At 32.8% G+C, this 23,148-nt stretch overlaps 3 protein-coding genes across 3 annotated transcripts; all 3 read left to right on the plus strand.

The window, feature by feature from the left end:
- The first annotated feature begins 10,557 nt into the window (after positions 1-10,557).
- On the plus strand, positions 10,558-12,164 carry LOC131179230 (G-type lectin S-receptor-like serine/threonine-protein kinase At2g19130). The gene has a single exon (XM_058145421.1). The coding sequence runs from the start codon at positions 10,737-10,739 to the stop codon at positions 12,162-12,164; it is 1,428 nt and encodes a 475-aa protein (XP_058001404.1). The 5' UTR covers positions 10,558-10,736.
- Positions 12,165-12,200: 36 nt separating this feature from the next.
- LOC131169165 (G-type lectin S-receptor-like serine/threonine-protein kinase CES101) lies at positions 12,201-14,207 on the plus strand. The gene is made up of 6 exons (XM_058145422.1): positions 12,201-12,376; positions 12,460-12,659; positions 12,759-12,969; positions 13,084-13,321; positions 13,411-13,558; positions 13,690-14,207. The coding sequence occupies exons 1-6, from the start codon at positions 12,367-12,369 to the stop codon at positions 13,996-13,998; spliced, it is 1,116 nt and encodes a 371-aa protein (XP_058001405.1). The 5' UTR covers positions 12,201-12,366; the 3' UTR covers positions 13,999-14,207.
- Positions 14,208-19,909: 5,702 nt separating this feature from the next.
- LOC131179231 (calcium-binding protein KRP1-like) lies at positions 19,910-20,674 on the plus strand. The gene has a single exon (XM_058145423.1). It carries the CDS (start codon positions 20,203-20,205, stop codon positions 20,551-20,553), a length of 351 nt encoding a protein of 116 aa, XP_058001406.1. The 5' UTR covers positions 19,910-20,202; the 3' UTR covers positions 20,554-20,674.
- Positions 20,675-23,148: the final 2,474 nt, after the last annotated feature.

The following is a 23,148-nucleotide window of genomic DNA, read 5'->3' on the forward strand; positions in this document are numbered from 1 at the left end:
GAGTGAAATGCAACATCGTCAATATTTTCACATCATAACAGCAAAAAGGTAATTTAGAGTACTTACACACCCGATAATGTCAAACAATACATATATGAGAGCTAATCCCCTATACAGTCCTCTTAATCCAAACTGTGCCCGCAAAGAACTCAAGCTCGGACTTTCGCTTAATAAACCAAATCGGGGTCCCAGTGAAGAACTCAAACCATATCTACCCCAAAGGACTGGGTTCCAGCAAAGATCTCAAGCCATGTCTACCCGTCCTGTCCATAGCCAACACCACACCACATGCACGCCAACTCACGCACACTGCTCCAAATTACCACAACAACATTCATGGCACTTAACAGTTGTGAATGCAATATAAAACATGCCTAGAGTTTAACTACATAGATATATACATATAAGTGATGCATGGGCATGCTTGAACATATAATAATATCGAAATTACAATTAAAATTAATATTTTACTCACAGACTCAACTGAAGTCACTGTAGCGGCTGGGTGGAGGAGAAAGGCTGTTCCGGCTCACCTGATAAATTTTATTACAATCATTTAATAAATTTGACTCAATACAAAATAAGAAAAAGACCAAAGATGTCCTAAGTCATGCCGAAAATCCGGCAGAGTCTCCCCTATACTTAGGACCTACCCAACCTGCAAAAAGGCTTAAAACACACTTCTATATCCACAAACCATACACCCACCACTCAATCATATCACACAGCCCCTCCTAGGCCCATCCAAAGAGTCATCAATCACAATATGTAAAATTACAGTTTAGTCCTTATAATTGACCCTTTTTGCAAAAACTACCCAAATAAGCTCTAAAAATTCTAAAACTTTGCCCTGCGGTCCTTAACAATATTACTAAGCTAATGCAAAAAGAATCATAATTTTTTGAGCTACCACGAATATTTTATAGATTTTTAATCTCATTCAAGCACTAGAAAATAAGAAAAAGTGAGGTTCGGGTTTACCTATGCCAATTCCGATCTCGGAAAAGCGCTCGAGACGTCTGACAACGGTGGGGTGGCCAAAATCTTGATCCAATTCTAAGACTTTTTTGGTAGCCGGTCTGTCTAGCCTGAAATTCACATACCGGGGCAACTGTCGAATTTTCGCGAATTGAAGGTACTTACACGAAGCCCACAACACGGGAGTTAGTATATAATTTTTACAAAATTTTCTAAGCTTATTTAATATTCGAAAAAATACTACGAAATTTCGTGGGACCTACCAAAAAACGGTGTCAGAAAATTTTGAAATTTATATTGCCGCAAAGCTCTCGACGAGTGGAGCGCTCCAGTACTCTCGGTTTTCTCGTGGGGTTCACGATTTGCGAGAAATCTAGCCCAAAAATTGAAATGGGCTAAAATTGAGCAAATCGCTCATTGGATTTTGGTGCTCTTGGTGTCTATGGAAAGATCTCGAGGTGTAGATGGTGTTTGACACAAGACCCGGCCCAATCGGTGGCTGGATCGGCCGGATTTCGGCCGGGAAGCCGAAACGGTGCATCGCACATCGTTTTCGGCCGCCCGAAAGGCCAGCCGGCGGTGGGGGAAGGCTGGGGCAGCGTGCCGGCGAGGTGGGGAGGTTGGGGAGGCGGCGGCGCGGCCTGGGGAGGAGGGAGGAGAGAGAAAACGGGAGAGAGAGGTCGAGACGCGGGGGGAAGGGAAGAAGAGAAAAAGAAAAGGCCGGTCCGATTCGATCGGTCCGATCCGGTCCGATTCGATTTAATCGGTCCGATTCATGATACAAAATTTTAAATTTTTACTCTGCCTTGGTATGAAAACGAGGCCCAAAAATTTTGAAAAAATTCTAGAAAACTCAAAAAAATTCATAGACTCCAAATATATTTTTAGTTTTGCCACGTGGTCTTTAAATTAATTTTTAAAAATTATCAAAGTTTTATATTTTTGGAAAATCGAATCCGATTTTTAAAACCAAAAAAATCTCAAATAATTTCCCAAAATTTAATTACAATAAAATATCAATATTTACCCACAAAATAATAAATTTGAAAAGTAGGGGTATTACACAATTTACCTTAATTATTTCAATAAATTTTAAGAAAAATAATTTATTTATAACCCTAATTTATCTGATGTTCTCTCTCGAGTTATACCAAACCTATTAATTAAAATCTACTACCTATATCCTAATTGCAATCGTAAACTTCAATTAATTCATTAGCTTTTATGATTATTCGCTAAAAATTCTCATATGTTAAGTTCTCTACTCTATTCTAATTATTATTCCTATGTAGTTTATTGTCTTTTTTTTATTCACTAAATTTCTCTCCCGATGTGGATTAATAAACAAAATCAATTGAATAATAAATATTCAAAGGCATTAAAATCAACAATAAACTATTGCATCGATAACGATAATCAAGCTAAATAAATCAAATTAAATTAAACCTCAAGCTAAATCAAAATTCCCTAGATAAAAATTTAGTTCAACGTCATCAAAGAAACAAGACCCAATTCCGATAAATGCTCTCCTAAATTTATCATTCTAAAATAATAAAATCTTATAATACAATTAAAGAAAATAAAGTTTAGAAGGAACTTGCAAAATTATTCAAATCTGGTAAAGCTTCCTCCAGATTGAGTCTTCAATCAGCGGCTTGGTCTTCTATCATCGGCTAAAGACTCCACTCCTAATGAAAATTGGGCTATTTATGGTGTTAGGGTTGGCTGGGTAAAAGAGTGTGCACGTCTTGGCTGTGCGCTGTCCTGGAGGCTGGATCCCAAGGCTCAGCTGTGACATTTGTGCATGGACCTTGTAGATCACACCCAATGCCAGTTGCTGTTTCTTTTAATTTCTTTTATTTGTTTCATGCCTCAGGGCATTGTACAGCCACATGTTGCTCCATCATCATGCTCCTAAATGTAATTTGCTCCATACAACATATTTGCTTGATGTTCCCCCAAAAAATCGCACCTTCCTCTGGAGAGCTTGCAAACTCTTTAGCTACAAAGGGCAAATCTGTTCAAAAGAAAGTGTTGCTCATCTCCCACGTGCCCCATCTGTGGTAATGAAGAAGGAACTTTGGAACACCTTATCTTCTTTTGTCCACATGCTAAGCAGCCAGGTTTGGGTTCAATTTAGGTTTTTGCCCAAGAAGGGTAGAGTTTGGTGGGTCAGGACATCAATCCTTTAAGATTAGTTGCGCTTCTCAGCTGGTATATATAGAAGGCCCAGAATTGTACTGTTTTCAACCAAGTAGATCCTGATACTAACACTTGCAGAAACGCTCAGAATGCCCTTGAGGAAGTTTGCAACTTGGTTCTTCCGCAACTGCATTTTTTTGCCAATACCAAGCCACGAAATTGATTAGGTTTCTCGCAATTGGGTACCTCCGCAGCCAGGATTGGTGAAGATCAATGTACATGCATCCTTTTTGTTAGAAGAAAGAATACAAGTAATGAAGAAAATGATCGTGTATTTGTCAGTATCTTATTTACAGTGATATTACATCTATTTATACATGAGAATATGAGCTAATTTAGACAAGAATAATAATTGCTGTAATTATGCTACACAAATCTCCTGTAATCATACTAATTGCTGTAATTATGCTACACAAATATCCTATAATCATGCTAATTGTTGTAATTATGCTAACACCCCCCCCCCCCTCAAACTCAAGGTGGTAGCACAGGTGCCAACTTGAGTTTGCTTAAGAGATCCTGAAAGCGAGCGAGAGGATGCGTTTTGGTGAATATATCATCAGTTTGGCTGACAGAGGAGACAAGAATCAAACATATGGTGCCATGAGCAACATGATGACGTACAAAATGACAATCAATTTCGGTGTGTTTGGTATGCTCATGAAATACATCATTATGAGAAATCTGTATGGCACTTCTATTATCGCAATGAAGCATTGTGGCAGAAGAATGAGTGACACCCAAATCAGTTAATAACCATCATAACTAAAGTAATTCAAATGTAACATCAGCTAGAGCACGATATTCAGATTCTATGCTAGAACGTGCAACAACAGTTTGCTTTTTGCTACGCTAAGAAACAAGAGAATTACCCAAGAAGAAACAATAACGAGTTATAGAGCGACGATATGTCAAATCACCAGCCCAATCAGCATTAGAGTAGCCAGATAATACTAGGTAAGAGGTAGCGGAAAAATGCAAACCATGAAAAAGAGTGCCTTTGATATAATGAAGGATTCGAAGTACTGCAGAGAAATGAGTTGAGCGAGGAGAAAACATAAACTGGCTGACCAGATGAACAGCATATGAAATATCAGGTCGAGTAACTGTGAGATAAACAAGACTCCCGACAAGCTATCGATATAAAGTAGGATCATCAAGAGGAGTGTCATCTAGAGGTGTAAGTTTGCAATTGAGCTCCAATGAGGTTGATGCTGTTTTGCTATCAGTGATGCCTACTCGAGAAACTAAGTCGGATGCATACTTGGCTTGAGATAGAAAATAGCCATCAGAGTTTTGAGAAACTTCAAGACCCAAAAAATAGCTGAGAGAACCCAGGTCTTTCATTTCAAAATGCTAATTGAGATAATGTTGTAACTCTGAAATACCAGATGAATCATCTCCTATTATTATTATCATATCATCAACATAAAGCAATAGAAGAACAATACCACTATCAGTTCGGCGAGTGAATAATGCAGAATCATGTGGACTAGAGAGAAAACCAAGTTGAGCAAGAGTGGAACTAAATTTGGCAAACCAGCCCCTGGGAGCTTGTTTTAATCTACATAAGGCTCGCCGAAGTTTGCAAACCTTATGAGGAGAATGATAACCAGGAGGAGGATGCATATAAACCTCTTATGTTAAATCACCATGAAGAAAAGCATTTTTGACATCCATCTGGAAAAGTTTCCATTTATGAACTGCAGCAATAGCTAAGAGACTACGAATAGATGTTAATTGGGCCACTAGAGCAAAAGTTTTTTTGTAGTCGATACCATACTCTTGAGTGTACCCTTTGGCTACTAAGCGAGCTTTGTAGCGTTCAATAGTTCCATCAGAACGAGTCTTGATTTTGTAAATCCATTTGCAGCCAATAGGGGTCTTGTTTGGTGGAAGATCAACTAAATTCCAAGTATGAGTTTTCTCTAAAGCCTAAAGTTAATCGCTACCATAGCTGTCGCCAAAGAGGGTCAGTACTTGCCTCACGATAAGAACGAGGCTCATGAAGGGTTGCAATAGTAGAGTAACAGTGAAAATCAGAAAGATAATGAGGACTTTCTCTTACACGGGTAGAACGACGAAGAGTAGTGCTAGGAGGAGATGCAGGCGCAGGTACTGGATCAACAACTGGTGCATATTCAACAGTGACAGGTATAGTTGGGCTAATATTGAGCACATCACAATCATCTGGATTAGGACTTGGAAACAACTCTTTAGAGGAGTCAGTGAAAAATAGAGAGTCATTATTGACAGAGTAATGAAATTTGGAAAGAGAAAAGAACATATTATTGTCCCAAAAGGTAACATGACGAGAGATGCGTAACTTATTAGAAATAGGATCCCAACAACGATACCCTTTGTGTTCAATGCCGTAACCAAGAAAACAATATAGACGAGCACGGGGTTCTAATTTGGTATGTTCATGAGGTTGTAAAAGAACAAAAGAAACACATCCAAAAGGTTTAAGGATGGAATAGTCAGGAGGTTGTCCAAACAACTTTTTAAAAGGAGATAAATTATGAAGAGCCAAGGTAGGAAGACGGTTAATAATATAAACAGCACGAAGAGCTGCTTCTCCCCAAAATTTTTCTAGATATGAGGCAGAAAGAAGAAGAGTACGTACAGAATCAAGAATATGGCGATGCTTGCATTCGACTCGCCCATTCTGTTGAGAGGTGTGAGAACAAGAACGTTGAACAACGGTGCCTTGTTGACTAAGAAACTGAAGTAAAGAAGAATCCCGATATTCCATGGCATTGTCTCTTCGGAGAATTTTAATGTCACAAGAAAATCGAGTTTTAATCATTTTTGCAAATGTGATGTAAATTTGTGATAACTCAGATCGATGTTTCAAAAAATATATTTAAGTAAACCGAGAATATATATCAATAAATATCACAAAATAACGAAAACCATTTATTGAAGAAATAGAAGAAGGACCGCAAATGTCAGAATGAATTAAACCAAAAGGAGTGTCTGAAGTAGTATTATTATGAGAAAAAGATAATGCAGGTTGTTTTGCAAAGCTGACAATTTAAACAATTAAATGACTCAAACTTAGTAGATCCTAATAATCCACTAGAAATTAAAGGTTGAATTTTACTGGCAGAAGCATGACCAAGACGATGATGCCATTGGTGAATGGAGGAATTAGGGATTGTAGCTGCAGATACAAATCTTTGAGGAAGATGTAAAGATGCAAGCTCAAATAATCGACCCACTCTGCGACCCTACCCAAGAATCTGTCCTGTTTGTGGATCCTGTACCTGGACACCATGGCGAGAAAAAATAACATTTAGTCCTTTTTCACACAACTGACCAACAGAAATAAGATTGAGTGCCAAATTAGGGATATAATAGGTGTCAGGGAGATGAAGATTTGAGGTAGACACATGACCAGTATGTGTGATGTTCATTTTAGTACCATTTGCAGTATAGATTGGTGGTAAGGAAGATACAGGTTTTGCAGAAGACAAGAATTTAAGATTAGTGGTCATATGATTACAATATGCAGAGTCAAAAAGCCAATAAGAATTACCTGGAGTGGCAGACATGGCAGCAGGAGAATTAGAAGAGATAACCTGTTTGAATAGTGCCTCAATATCACTCATGGTGATGGTAGTAGAACCCTCAGTAGCAGCAACAGCAGTGACAGAGGAAGATCCAGGCTTTGAGACATTTTTGAATTTAGAATGCCCTCCTTTTGGTCTTGGAGGAGGGCGCGTGGGACAATGCTCAAGAATATGACCATAACCATGACAATAGCTGCATTCTATAGTAGGACAATATGCAAAAGCATGAGCAATTTGATTACAATTTTTATAGAGTTGATTGCCAGATTTCTGATGTGAGGATCGAGTAGTTGCAAGAGCAGTTTCAAATTGAGGAGTTTTATCTAAACTGAGACGAGTCTCTTCAAAAATAATTTCTTGAATAGCAGTATCCAATAATGGGAGTGGATTTCGATGTAGCAAGGACGCTCGAACGGCCTCATATTCTGATCGAAGAACCATTAGAACTTGAATGAGATGAAGATGATCTTCACTGATTTTGGCCTGAGATATTTGATTCCAAATGGGTTGGACTTGGGCAAGAAAATCATTCACAGATTGACCTGCTTCTTGTTTCAAATTATGAAGAGTAGTCCACAATTAATAATAGTGGGCAAGTCTAGTGGTCTGATATTGATTGGCCAAAAAATCCCAGATTTCTTTTACAGAGTCATAATTAGCAAATTGGATGTGGATGAATGAGACAGAGGTATTGCGAAACCAGGTAATGATATGATGATTTTTACTATCCCAATCCTCAAGACGGTCAGCAAATTTTGCATCAGTTTCATCGTTCTCTCTTGTTGGCATAGTGATATCTTCGGTAACAATACGCCAAAGCTTGCGACCTGTCAAAAAACTTTTCATTTTTTGAACCCAAAGATTATAGTTGGAACCAGTCAGAACTGTTACAATAGGTTTTGAAATATTAGATTTCTCCATTGATAACAAGATGAGGAGAAAAAAAAATAGTATAATAACAGGAATGAAAGAATGAACCAGAACAGGTTGTAGAAAGAGAAGAGAGACCCCAGAAACTAGAAATAAAAGCTTTACGGCTCTGATACCATGTTAGAAGAAAGAATACAAGTAATTAAGGAAATGATTATGTATTTGTCTGTGTCTTATTTATAGAGATATTACATCTATTTATACATGAGAATATGAGCTAATTTAGACAAGAATAATAATTGATGTAATTATGCTACACAAGTTTCCTATAATCATGCTAATTACTGTAATTATGCTAACACTTTTGTAGTAGTTCTTCTCGCTCAGGCCTTAGTGTGATTATCCGGAACTCGCTAGGCTTTGTGCTGGATGGATGCTCTTCTTCCTGCTTTAGCCTTTCTGCTTTGGCAGCGAAAGGTGCAATTCTCAAAGCAGCAATTGATTTTACTATTAGCAGAGGGTATCTTAATTCAGTTATAGAAAATGACTCTCTCGCGCTGTTCCGGTGCTTGGTTGATCCTATTGTTTCTATCCCATGGAAGCTGGAGGCTATTGTTCATGATGTGAAGTCTCTGCTAACTATCTATCCTAGCTTGCTTTGTTCTTATGGCCCAAGATCTGCTAACTCACAAGCAGACTGGCTAGCAAAGGGTTCTAAATTGGGTTTGCGGGTTGGGTTACAAACTTGCCAATCCGTTAAGAGCTCCAGTGGAGAAGGATAGATGTACTTTGCATCATTCAATGAATATCCTCTCCTTAAAAATAAATAAATAAATAATTTTCTTTTCTCAAAGCATTAAAAAAATTTTAAAATTAATAAAAACAACTAATTAATATAAAAAACTATAAAATTTAAAATCTACTCATAACTCAACTCAACTAAATTTTTATCCTAAAAATTTATTGGGACCGACTATATAGATTTTTTTTTTTTACTCTAAATGATTTTAGGTTAAATCTTCGAAGATGTATAATGCTTTTAGATCATGTTGTATTACTCTCTTCTAAATCAGTTTATGTCTACACTTCTTTTCTTTTAATCCTCTAACCCAATGTGCTCTACCTATCCATAAAACTATTCATGATATTAATAAAATATTCTATAAATAAATTTTCATTAATATTTGATATGATCATAAATTAAAAATAATTCAGAAATCCAAATTGTCACCTTCACTCTAGAATGATCCTTTTCCTGGTCAAATGGCAATAATATTCCATATTTATGTGTTATCAATTGAATATTGGATTAGGTATTTGGCTGGGAATGGAATTAATATTTATGCTTTTACTTTTTCTTGCGTTAAAAAATGAGGACGGAGATTTGGATCCTGTAGTAAGCAAAGCTTTATCCTTCATGGCTAAGAACTTACCACTCTCTTAAGCGGGGATTAATTCTATCCGTGTGTGTATATATAAAACATTCACATTTTAATTTTAGCCAAATAAATTCTACTTTAATGGGAGCATTGACGGTGTTAAAAAATAATAAATTAAGTTAATACTGAATAAATATTATTTTTAATATTCTAAATAAAAAATATTTATAAAATTAAAAATTCTTAATTATTTACAAAATTAAAAAATGCAAACAAAAAAATGTCAACCCAGAATATGAATTTCTTCTTCCCTGTTATTTTTTTAGGTGGCTTGAATTTTGAATATGTTTTCATGAATTTGAATTATAACCCAATCTAAAAATTTCCCTCTGCGACCCAATTAAAATAAAAAGTGAGATATATAGTAGTAGTAAAGGCAGTTCGGGCTCGAAGCCCACCACTAATCTCCTTATAGGTACAGAGGCAACATTGTAATATTGTAATATTGTACTCTTTGTGGTAGAGTTGTGAGATATTTTGGAAACATACTAGAGTTAGTAGTTGAGAGTTATAAGTGATTGTATCTTACTCTTTTCATCATAGTAGAACTTTTTTCTCTTATAGATTTTACAGTTGAATTATGTTAAATCTTCTTTTATTTTTTATAGTGTGTGATTATGCAATTTATACGTGTACCTTAAATTTAGGTGCTTATTATAACATTCCCCTTCTCCCCGTCTTCTTCCCCTCATTTTCCGAGGACCTTCTCCCCCACTTCTTCTCCTCCTTTTCGTCATCATCCTCGGCATTTTTTTTACTGAAATTGGGCACTCCAAACTTTCTATTAGAGAGTCGAAGGTAACAGTTTCTATCAGGAAGGTTTATACAAAAATCATAGATTGATATAAATTATAGATAAATAGATATATAGTTGTTATGAGTTTTTTTTTTTAGAAAATAAAATTTCATTTCAAATTAAGAGAGTATTTGATTTAATAAATACTTAAATTATTTAAAAATTATTTGTAAATAATTTTATTAAATAAATAATTATTTATTTTTAATTTAATTTATAAATGTGGGCCAAATGATGGAGAGCGAGCTTCCTCCACTCAAATTACCACATCAACAGGAGTAGATTCTATTTATTTATTTATTTTTCTAAGCATCACCAGGAGTAGACAAACAGATAGAGTTGGTATGAGCAAAATTACTTAGATGTCTATATCAAAATCATAAGTGCTAAGACATATTAATATGGGGTATTTAAGTAATTTCATATGTACTAACTGTATATCTATACTGAAATGGTGTAAAATAGTATTGCTTATTATCTCCTATAAATATAAGATTGATTATCTCCTATGTTAGAAGTTTAGGAACAGTACGTTTTGATAGAGTATGTGGAGATTTTTTAAAACCTCTTCAAGTGTATCTTTAGAGGTTTCAAAACCTTACTTCTTAAAAAAAAAATCTTGCACTCTAATAAAACTATCACTTTAAAACCATGTACTTTACCTTCAAAAATTTTCTTTGATAGACAAATATTTATTTCACCGTGTTTTCTGTGTACCAAGCAATTTTTTCCTGGTATCCACTATCCATATTGGAGTATCTGGTTGACCCATGACTATTCCAACTCAAAGTCTTCCCTCCTCTTCTGTGCAAAATCTAGTTAACTACAAACAACAGATTGAGAAGAGAAGTGAGCATTTAATCCAATCCTTTGTTGATGGAATCCTCCTTTCTGTTCGCACTCTTTACTGCTTTCATCTCTCTCTCAATCTTTGAGTCCTCCAAGGCAAGTGATTCTTTATATCCGAACCAATCAATTAGGCACCCACACACCATAGTATCTGCTAGCGGAAACTTTTCACTAGGCTTTTTTTCTCCAGGAAAAACAGAAAATTATTATTTGGGAATATGGTATACAAGGATTCCTATAAATAAGTTTGTTTGGGTTGGAAATAGAGACTACCCATTTCATAATTCTGCTACTCTTTCCATTAGTACTGATGGAAACATAATGATTACAGACGGAAAAATGTCCTATAAAGTGACAAATATTTCAGTTAGTGGCAACGCCTTTGCCAAGCTGCTAGATTCAGGTAACTTGATACTCAAAGGCCAAGTCCAAAAGGCAGGAATTTATTGGCAAAGCTTTGACTACCCCACTGATACACTTCTGCCTGGAATGAACCTTGGAGATGATTTTAGATTTAATCCGGAACACGTTTGGACATTAGTATCATGGAGCAGCAAAGAAGACCCTACTCCAGGCAATTTCTCTCTGGTGGCCAATTTTTCTGGGTCAGATCCTTGTAATCTAATCATCAAGCAGGGGAATAAAATATATTGGAAAAGTCCAATCCGAGGACTTGCTTACAGTGGAAAAGAAAGGAACTCGACCATGGCCATGGAGCAACAGGATCATTATACTGGGTATGTGAGCAATGGGTTTTGGTTTAGCGAGGTCATCCCAAAAAATGAGAGGTCTCGAATTCCAACTTTCAAACTGAGAAAAAATATCACAAGTGGAAAAGGGTATGTGACTTTTTCTGCAAATACCACAGCAATATCTCTGATTGTGTTAGATGTATCTGGGCAGCTTAAACAACAGATATGGTCAGAACATGACCGCCGATGGAATTCACTAGTTTCTTCTAAATGTTGGTTTCATTCATGTGGACCTTTCAGCTTCTGCAATGAAAGTGCCCATACACCATGCACTTGTTTGAAAGGTTTCAGGCCCTATTCTCCTTATGCCTGGAAAGAGGGCGACACTTATCAACGCTGTGTGAGGAAAGCCAGTTTGCAGTGCAGCGACAGCAGAGTTCTTGAGAAAGATGGGTTTTATCAAATGCGTAATTTCATTTTGCCCAGTAATCCAGTGAAGTTGCATGTTAACAATACTGAAGATTGCAGATCAGCTAGCTTAGGCAATTGTTCTTGGATTGCTTATGCTTTGGACTATGAACAAGGGTGCTTGGTATGGGAAAACGAATTATTTGACCTGAAGATACCTTTAGATGGCGATACTAATGGCAGAGACTTTTATCTCAAGCTTGCAGCTTCTGAATTGAGTACTAAAGGCAAGGAGAACGGAAGTTCTCATAATGTGTTGTTTCTATTTTCATGTGTATACATCTTATATGGGTGAAAAACATTCACAAAAACATATTATGCTATGAGGAGACAACTCAGTATTGCTTTCTTTATTCTGTTTTACAGACACTAGTTCAAGAAATAAGATCAAAAGGAATGCAAGGAACAAGAGGCAACTATGGACAATTGTCATACTGGGAACATCTCTTGCAACGCTTACTTTATGCTTGTTTATTCATCTAGCAAGGACAAAGCTGATGAGGAAAGGTAAAATTTGCTCACAGCTTCATTTATAGAAATGAGCAATACCATGCACAAAGCAAAAAAGTTAATTATCTTTCACTATGCAGGGGGGGATTTATTGCAATTTAATTTAGAAATGACCATAAAAGATGATAATACGGAGTGCAGTGAAGAAAATAGTCTTCGAAATTTTAGTTACAAGGAAGTCAAATTGCCATTATTCAGTTTTAGGAGTGTTGCTGCAGCGACACAGAATTTTTCAGCTGCCAATAAGCTTGGGGAGGGTGGATTTGGTCCTGTTTACAAGGTATAAATCCATGATTTTAAAATCAATCATAACCTTTAACCTGAATTTTAATGACATGAGCTTACCAATTTGAGCATGTTGAAAAATTTGCAATTTCAGGGGAAATTGTTGAGAGGAGGAGAGGTAGCTGTGAAAAGGCTTTCAAGAAGATCTGGACAAGGATGGGAAGAGTTGAAAAACGAGGCACTCCTTATAGCCAAGCTCCAACACAAGAATCTTGTTAGACTTTTGGGATGTTGCATTGAACGAGATGAAAAGATTCTAATATATGAGTACATGCCCAACAAAAGCTTGGATTTCTTTCTCTTCGGTTTGTGCTTCCCATAATTCTAACATATGTACAAATTTGATTTTTATGCTTTATTATTCATGTTCCACCAATTTCTTATTGCCATTTCTTTTAAATTAAATTCAATCAAGACAGATCCAGCCAAACGTACGATGTTAGACTGGGAGACACGTGTAAGGATCATTGAAGGGGTTGCTCAAGGACTTCTGTATCTACACCAGTATTCCAGGTTACGAATCATTCATCGAGATTTGAAGGCTAGCAATATTTTGTTAGATAAGGACATGAACCCCAAAATATCAGATTTCGGCATGGCAAGAATCTTTGGAGGAAATGAGTTAGAAGCAAACACAAAAAGAATTGTTGGAACCTAGTGAGTAACAGACTCCATGATTATACATTATTCTGCATATATCCATAACCATAACAATGCAACCATGAATCTTTATAATGAAATTTCAGTGGTTATATGTCCCCTGAATATGCTCTGGAGGGCCTCTTCTCAATCAAATCAGATGTATTTAGCTTTGGAGTGTTACTGCTTGAGATCGTGAGTGGCAGGAAGAACACTGGTCTTTATCAAGCTGCTGCTCTCAACCTTCTTAGATATGTGAGTAATTGCTGACCTCTTTTATCCCTCTGATTCAGTTACACATGCATCATTTAGACAGCAGTCAAGTTTTGCTTTGAGACATACTGATTATTGCTATAATCTTTTTGTGCATGCCTGTGGATGCTAAGACATGGCAATTATGGACAAGCGAAAGTGGATTGAACTCGATGGATCCAGCATTAGACAACGATCCATCTACATCTACACCTGTGCTGTTGAGATATGTTCAAATAGCTCTGCTTTGTGTTCAAGAAAGCGCAACAGATAGACCCACCATGTCTGATGTTGTTTCAATGCTCAACAATGAAAGTGCCTTCCTGCCTTCTCCGAAACCACCTGCTTTTTCAAATGTGAGAAGCGCCATGGAATCAAGGTCACCAATGAGAATTCCAGAGACTGTCAATAACGTGACAATTACAGTTTTGGAAGCTCGGTAAGTCAGAGAAAAAAGCACTTTAATAGAATATTGGTGTATCAATTCGTCGATTTACTACTTGAATTATGCCTTCAAACCACAGATTAGGATGCTGATATGTGGAGAAAATTAGTCAATATAGCGGTTACAGTAAGTTAGTTGGCTTATATCATCTGTTTTACAAAGCTATTTATGATGTGCATTAATTTATTATTTTATTTTAAAAGATTATTATGATTTTATTTTAAAATTTGGATTGGTGGTAATTCTTAATGGGAAAATATATAAGAGCACTGTTTTAATATTTTTCCAATATCTCCAAAGCAATGGTGATATCTGTTTTTCTAAAAGGGTAACTCTAAACTCCTATTTTAGATAATGCTAATTTATTACCAGTGTTTTTATATAGTCAATATTACTGGGAATTTTTTTTTTTTTTTTTAAATTATGCCTTAAAAGCACCATTTCATATTTGTAGGAAGCGTCATATTAAAGCAAATCGATTGAAATCTGGTATCATGATAGAATTGTAAAAATTTCATAGTTTATGAGCTTAATTGCAAAATTTAAAAGTTCATGCTAGAATTTAAAAAAAAAAATTATATTTTTTTTGTAATTAGAGATGTAATTATTGTAATAAATAATGTAAATATAAAAGAAATTAAAATTTATTTATTGTCTTCTTTTAAATCAGATTAGTTTAGCTCAATTTATTATTATATATAGCGTATAGATACATATAAGTTAATTTCATAATTGGATTGGGCTAATACAGCGGAAGTGGGCCTTAATTTGCACGAGTTATTTGTATTTTGTACTAATGGCATGGCTTAACTAATGGCCCATAGCTTCGCTGCGACTTTTTTTATTTATTTATCATATTAATATAATTAATAAATAAAAAAAATATTTATATTAAAAATATATCCAATTCTATTTTACTGACAGTATAAAATATTTTATTTGTGTCTTGTAAAAAGAAACTATTATATCAATAATTATTGAAATCATTTAATTAATTCAATTGAGGCAAAATTTTAATCATTTATTGTAATTGCATTTTTTTTTTATGAATATATAATTTAGCTTAAGATCAAATAATATTAATAATATAAAATTTATTATTTATTTATTATAATATAATGAATAAAATATAATTTTTTAAAAAATATTTAATTATATAATCTAATAAAAAAAGATAATATATATATATATATATATATATATATATATATATATATATATGAAGAAAAATGAATTGTGAAAAAAAAAATTGTACTAAAAACAAATATTTATAAGAAAAGTAATATATATTTAATACTAAAATCTACAACATTCTAATTATTGATATTTTTAAATTAATAATATTTTATTAATTTAATGACATAATATTTTAAATTAATTTATAAGTGTAATAATAACGTTGTTATTCTCTCAATGGATTTCTCACTGACAGATTGTAAATCAAGTATGAGAGTAATAGAGTAAAATGGTAAGAGCAAACACTTTTACTGTTCTTAATAACAGTAAAAGTGTTTATTGTTTTAGTCATAATAGTATAATTGATAAATAGGGAAAATTATAAAAAAAATTATACTTTTAAATTTTTTACAATTATATCTTAAATTAAATAAATTACCAATTAAATTTTATACTTTTTATGTTTTTCTAATTACACTTTACCGTCAACTAATCCTTTAATGACATAATGGACTTACCACATTAAATGCCATCTCAACCCCTAATTAATCCCTAAATCAACCTAATTAATTTAAATAAAAATTAGATCAAATGAAGAAACTTTAAAAACGTATCTTTTTTCTTATCCAAAATTGAGAGATAGCTACTTTCCCCTAACTTCTGCTTCTTCCACAAACTCGAGACCTTCAATCAAGGCTCAAAAAAATGGCTTCCATGTCTATAGGTAATGGCTCCTTCGCCTGAAACTAAGAAGTTTTTCAAGTGAATCAATGATTCTTTGCAGACATGGGGTGAGAGTTACACTTTATACATTATGGACGACAGGGAATTCAGTGCATAGATTTTTCAAATGTGGAGCTTGCAAGGTAAATGTAATAGTTATTATTTATGATTTTTTGGTGGTTTTTGATTGTTGATATAAGTGGGATTGATTCAGAGAAACAACTGTTTGTTCTTCCAGTGCTATGATCCACTATGCATTGGCAATGAAAAGAAATTGCTGACATTTTTTGTGTGACAGAGAAATGTTCTAAAGGAGAAAGTTAGAGGCTTAAAGCAGTTGAATAATAATACAACAAAGAAATGGATCTAAGCAATGTATAGTGTGAACAATTAAAAACATTAAGCAATGAATTGCAAAGCAAAAGTTAAAAAGTTGTTAAATTCCAACAAAAAATTGGAAAATGATATATATATATGTTAATTGAATAAAGAGTTGGTTTTGTAGAGGAGGAAGACTGTGTTTGTCTTTCAATAGCTCTGTTATTAGGCTTTTATTATGTGGTTATGAAAAAGTATAGGAAGGGTGATATTTGAGATGGTTTGTTTATGGTGGCTTGAATTGTATTGAAATGATATATGTTTATGGTTGAATTAAAATGGTAGTTCTAAGGAAATGGCATCTTTATTTCTGAATTTAATTCAGTTTCTGAATTTTGTCTTCCTTGTTGTGTTTGATTACAATTTGTAAGCACTTATGAAAAGCATAAGTATGTGAACAAAAAAATTAACATATTCAATTTTATAATAAATCTCTTGAGCCATTAAAAATATTCATTGCATTCATACTCTGTAAATTTACACACTTCATCAGTAAATTTATAAATTTTTTATTATTTCATTTTTTAAATGAAGTATAAAAATTTATAAATTATTATTACTATTACTGCATTTGCTTTTAAAATAAGTGAAAATTTGCAATAGCCTTTGAGATTTAAGAAGCAAAACCAAGTCCTTATCAATTTTCTTGTTTGGGTTAATTTTTAAATTTATTTAACTATTTAAATTAGAATTTTATAAATGATTTTAATTTTTTTTTATAAATATTTTTAATATTATTAAACTAAGACTCATTAATTTTAAAATTAGTTGTCTGATATTGATTGTGTTAAATCATTATTATCATATGATGAAGTTGTGGACAAGATCAACTTTACATGGTGTTGAAAAAATAAATAAATTATTTTTGGTGTGTAAGCAGCACCAAACATTTTCAATGGACAATGATAATAATATTGTTTGAACATTGAATTGAAGCCTGAATAATATTAGAGGAAAAAATTTTTTAATGAATTAAAATCTTAAATGTAATTGGCTTTAAATTAATTTAAAATGATTTTAAATTTTTAAAATAGTCACCATAATTCTAATTATTCTGAATTATAATAAAATTTAAATAATTACATTAAATTTTAATAAGTAGTTTAAAGAATTAGAAAATAATTATAAACTTAATATGCACGTATGCATGTATGCAAGCGATTTTATATGATTATAACTGAAATAAAATGTTAAAAAAAGAAAAATAATTATAATTATTTAAAAAAAATAAAAAATAGACCTTTCATTAAATAGAGATAAAATACAAGTTTGAAATATAAAATTTCATTCTATTATAATTTTGTATAAGAAAATTTAAGATAAAATATTTGTACAAAATATAATAGTAATTATCTTAGGAGTTTATTGTATTCACAGAGTATTTGATTTAATTATTTGCCGGAAGGCGCTCTTCACTTAGTGGTAGCTCATCACTATTCGACTCTATAATCTTTCTACGAGTCGAATCTAGAAACCATCAAATTTTGATATCCTACAAAGAAAAAATCTACACTTTCTATTATAACATTGCTACTCAAATAATAAAATAAAATGCAGAACAATTTCATAATAAAAAGTAAAAAGAAAATTGATGCTCACAATGGAAAAAATAATAAATACTCACAAAAAAGAAAATATCATATCCTCACAGAAGAGGAGATAACAAATCCTTTCATAGGAGAAGATAAACTTATATCTATCGATAATAATAAACTAAGAGCAAACATAAATCTATTCTAAAAAGATATAAATTTGAAAATTATTGAAAAACACAAAAAAAAAAGAAAGAAAAGATGAGGAGTAATCATCGGTAAAAATACTCATAAATAGCTACCTCAAAGCGCTCATAAGAGAAAAAAAAAAAAGAAGAGAAAAGAGGAAGAAAATTTAGATAAAGAGGGGTTAGGGTTAAGTTATTTTTTTTTATCAAATATTGCTGATAATTAATTTAATTTATATAAGAAAAATAAATAAATTATTATAAACAAAGAGAGTGACTTAAAATTAAAAAAAAAATGTCACATGAACAAATTGCACAAAATTAATAAATAAATGTTAAGTGCTTAATTTGAGTGTTTTATATTTGATTAATAAATAATTATACATTACGTAACAAAAGTATTACATACACCCACATTCACTTATTAAATTAATGTAATGCTCTTAATATATGCAAATTTTCCAACGACATCATGTGCAACTCAGTGCTTTTAATATATAAAGCCATATTAAATTAATGAACTCATTCGGACTCAGAAATTGAATGGATCGATATTCTTTCTCAAAAATGTGATAATGCTGCGAGCTTCAATATTTTATATATATGCTGATATCATACTTAATTGATAAATAAAGAAGGATATATAATAAGCCTAAAAAACAGTTAACTACTCTCTTCATCTCCAGCTAAATGCTCATGACCTTAACCCTCATGCCAACGAACTTCCATGCATGTACTGCCACGTATACGCTAATCACGTTCCCAACTGAGCTTGAATCGAGTTGAGTAAGTAATTTTGTCTGCACTAAGTTTTCTTTTTTTTTTTTTTTTTTTTTTTTTGAAGAGTTGTCTGCACTCATGACATATGACATAACAACGTGAGCAATGGAAGTATAGAATTGTGTATTTTTACTACATGAGGATCCATTTATGATTAATTTTAAAATAATTAAAAAGAAAAACAAACGGATTAATTAACTTAATTATACATAGAGTCTAAGTAATTTTTAAATTAATTAGTAAACAAGATCAAAAGCTTAATTTATTTTCTAATGGAAATGATGGGATTATCAGAATTCTAGCCATTGGAGTAGATAACAAGGCATATTCTAATAACTTGTGTGCACAAAGAGTGTTGAGGAAGGAAACTGCTGTGAAATTTCCTTTGTGTTTGGAGCTACATGCAACAAAAGTTTCAAATGATAAAAATGTTTCTTCACTGCATCCATCACCATCATTTCCACTCCTCAATTTCAAATTACAGAGGTCTTCATCAACCTAAAATTATGCATAGTAGTAGGTTCCTCTTGTCAATTTCATCTCTGAGAATGGTCGGCTGTTCGATCGGCATGACTAAATAACCCCATCAACTTCCCTTTCGTTTCATCGTCTGGAAGGTACACAGCCGGACACTCAAGGACATTAGAAGACGGTACAAGACGCTGCCTAAAACTACTAATCAAAAATTGCCACTAATCAACTATATTACAGCGACTCAGCAATACACTTTTCTTGCTAGGGCTCCACATTTTGGAATGCATCTGATGCACTTATCTAGTTGTATCTATATGGAATTATCTCCATGATAAGTTTTGGCAACTGTTAATAGCCACACACTCATATTTATTTATTCATATGTATTCAGATCCATTTTAGTTCAATCATGTCAATGTTTTCTACAGTAGATCTCTCGATTCAACATTAAAATCAATTATAAAACTAACCCAAGTTGCTATTTCTTTAATTAGGGTTGTTATATTAATTAGCTAAGCAACATGTCATGAACATGTTAAAAACTTTAATTAATTATTTTGTCAACTAATTGGCGAAGTCTTTTACTTTAATTTAAAACCTATAGCTACAGAAAGATCTTGACACCCATGCAGCTTCTAGGAAGAAGGGTGTTCACGTAATCAAGCAAAAAGAAATCTACAGGAAGCTTACATCTAACAATAAAATTTTATCTTCTCCCCTTTTTTTTGTACCCTAGTTGTGGTTTGGCTTCAATGGCCACTCTTTCCTGGAAGACCAGTTTCTGTCTTTCTCTCCTCCCTCTTCTTATATAATCCCCCCTCCTCTGTTCACATTTCAACACCATCCCTCTAGCTTGCATAGCTCTCAAGCTTCCACTGATATACAATCTTTCTTAACCCCAGAAGCTTATAAGAAGGTTTGGATATATTTTCTTTGTTTGTTTTGCTAACAATGGCATTAGATCGTGCAGTTGAATTCGAGGACTACTTCCCATCAATGATGGAGCGATTGGGAGCTGAAGGATTTATGATGGAATTATGTAACGGGTTTCGCTTGCTAATGGATGGTGAGAAGGGATTGATTACGTTTGAAAGCTTGAAGAGAAACAGTGTTTTATTGGGGTTGCAGGACATGAGGGATGATGAGCTTGTGTGCATGTTGATGGAAGGTGATTTGGATGGAGATGGAGCTATAAATCAGATGGAGTTTTGCATTCTCATGTTTAGACTGAGTCCAGGGATGATGGTTGGACCCAAACAATGGATGGATTACGAATTTGATGTAAATAATGAAATGTCGTAACTAGCTAAAGCCCTTATGTCTAAATTAATTATGTTTCTTCCTGTTATTTTCATGTTTAAGCAACTAATGTTTCTCATGTAATCTGAGTATTAATTAGTGCAATGTCATGTTATGAAAATAATGAGCTAGATATCTGTAGAAATTCAGTACATATAACAGCATCATCTTCTAGGGGCATCAGATGAATGTCCAGCTAAGTGGGCACTACAAGGTGTCAGAAACATATAGCTATGAAGTCGTTTTTTTTTTTTGGCTGATGATGTTAATGAAGTTAAGCCTAGCCTTTTTCCTGTCTTGTAGGGAAATTTATTTCTGAGGTGTGGGTTGGCAGTTTCCAGGAAACTACGAGCCTCATGACTAAGGTGGGCACAAAAATCATCATTAATGAATTTCTCTTCTCCTCCTTCACGTGTAAAGTTATGATGGAACCAAATGCTTGATAAAAGAAGTTTCACCACGTGAAAAGGAAATTTTCCTTTTCGTCAATTCAGTTCATAATGAATAGAGAGCAAGAATTTTCGCTAAACTACTGTTGAAAGTTTGAAAACCCAAAATAACTGATAGGAAAGGTAAGTGAAAACGCAAACAGCAGTAAAGTTGCAGCAAGTATTAATTAATCTTGGCAGTTATCTGATTACACGTGATACATCATTCGTATAGTTTCCATCATTTTCACCCACTCACACAAAAGCCGAAGCCCTAACCCTAACCCTACTTTCCCATATTTATATCTCATAATAAATGGGAAGTAGTCGATATATCGTAGGCACACAAATCTCACTTTTTATTTAATAAATTAATTTCACCCCATCTCATTTAATGCTCCTTTGCCCATTAGCAATTTACAAGATCATTTCTGCCTTCTTGCACCTCTTTCCATGTTCTTTGTACACTTCACTTGCAAAGTGGTGTGAATGCGATGTCCCGATTGTGGCCTTCTTTTCTTTCTCTTTTAAACTTTTAGCTTTGTTAAATCCTGTCATTTATATATATATATTCTCTTTTGCTACTGGTAGCTGTGAATGAGCCCATAAAGAAAAAAAATTTCTTGATACAGAGATGAGAGTGTTAGAATCTAATTTAAACATACTGATTTAATTTTTATTTTTAAAATTATTGTATCTTAAATTTTATTTTGTTTCATTAGATGTAAGTGCTATATAAATAGCACATCAATTAATATTGTCAATGGAGTTGTACAGAGAATTTTTTTTTCTATTAAATAAAAATGTTTTTTACATATACTTTTGTTCCAATAATGGTATCAAAGTTTCAATGATCCAATGGGCACAAGAGAGAAATCTTTAAATACAAATTTATTATAGGTTATCGGAGAGAAGTGCTCCAAGAAGATCAAAAGCAAAAGTTAGTGAGAAGTGCATCAACAAATAGTGAGAAGTACATCAAAATTGTTAGCTAGAGAGCAGTACTCTAATACAGAAATTTCTCAGCTGCAGAGAAGTGCTCCAACATCCAAATTGCCGGATGGAGAGAAGTGGTCCAATCAAAAAATAAATAAATAAATTGAGTTCATGTTTGAATTATATTCTAACATTCTCTCCCTTAATTCAAACATAGACTCAATTTATTTATTTATTCATTTATTGGAGAATTAAGAGAGAGCATATTAGAATCTAATTCAAACATGTTTGATTTAGTCTTCATTTTTAAAATTGTTATATTTTAAATTTTAAGTAGTGATCTAATCTTAACTAATATTGAGATTTTTATTTTATTTTGTTAGATGTAAGTGCTATATAAACAGCACATCAATTAAGATTATCAATGGAATTGTACAGAGAATTTCTTTCTATTAAATAAAAATATTTTTTATTCTTTTACATTTATTTTTGTTCCAACAGAGAAACTTTTATATTTTTGAAATTTATCATCACCAATCATAACTTATACTAATCAATTAGTTTAATAATATTAAAATTATTTTTAAAATTATAAAATATTAAATTTCAATTAAACCTAAATAAACTAATATATATATATATATATATATATATCTTATTATAATATAAAAGAATCTCATTTATAAATAAATAATAATAATATTTAACGTAATTTCCTTTTTTAAATATGGAATCTATTTATAGATATATAATTTTTCACTATCAAATAATAATCATTTAATAAGTTCGAAACTCCACTACTTTAATTTTTTTTATCATAGAATCAACCGAAATTTATTTATATATTCAACCATTAATCAGTGGACCATTAATTTGGACACCATCACCATAAAAAATTATATAAAATCTATCATTAATTATTTATTAATTCAATAACATTTAAGAGATATATACACACACAATATACTAATTTCAATAAATATATAAATTTATTTCTCTCGTCTTCCAAACATAACTAATATATATAACAGCACATATATATAAAATGAATATATTTATTATTTTAACATCACAATACAAGACGAGTATACTAAACATTCAATCTTCAATTTCTGGCAATTTTGGTAACTTTTCAGCTCTGAATTGTGTTTTATATACAGTAGGTAATGGTCAGAAAGCTCTCTTTTGTCATGGGCTGGACATCCCTTTGATGTGCTGTTCCTAGATTGTTTGT

This window comes from Hevea brasiliensis, chromosome 4 (assembly GCF_030052815.1).
Source record: "Hevea brasiliensis isolate MT/VB/25A 57/8 chromosome 4, ASM3005281v1, whole genome shotgun sequence".
In the NCBI taxonomy this organism is placed as follows: Eukaryota; Viridiplantae; Streptophyta; class Magnoliopsida; order Malpighiales; family Euphorbiaceae; genus Hevea; species Hevea brasiliensis.

What these genes read in the sequence shown, in the direction of transcription:
- LOC131179230 (XM_058145421.1), top strand. Translation starts at nt 10,737, where the DNA reads ATGGAATCCTCCTTTCTGTTCGCACTCTTTACTGCTTTCATCTCTCTC.
- LOC131169165 (XM_058145422.1), top strand. An exon ending in CTTGGATTTCTTTCTCTTCG is followed by an intron (nt 12,970 to 13,083) that starts GTTTGTGCTTCC and finishes CAATCAAGACAG; the next exon opens with ATCCAGCCAAACGTACGATG. An exon ending in CTCTCAACCTTCTTAGATAT is followed by an intron (nt 13,559 to 13,689) that starts GTGAGTAATTGC and finishes GTGGATGCTAAG; the next exon opens with ACATGGCAATTATGGACAAG.
- LOC131179231 (XM_058145423.1), top strand. Translation starts at nt 20,203, where the DNA reads ATGGCATTAGATCGTGCAGTTGAATTCGAGGACTACTTCCCATCAATG.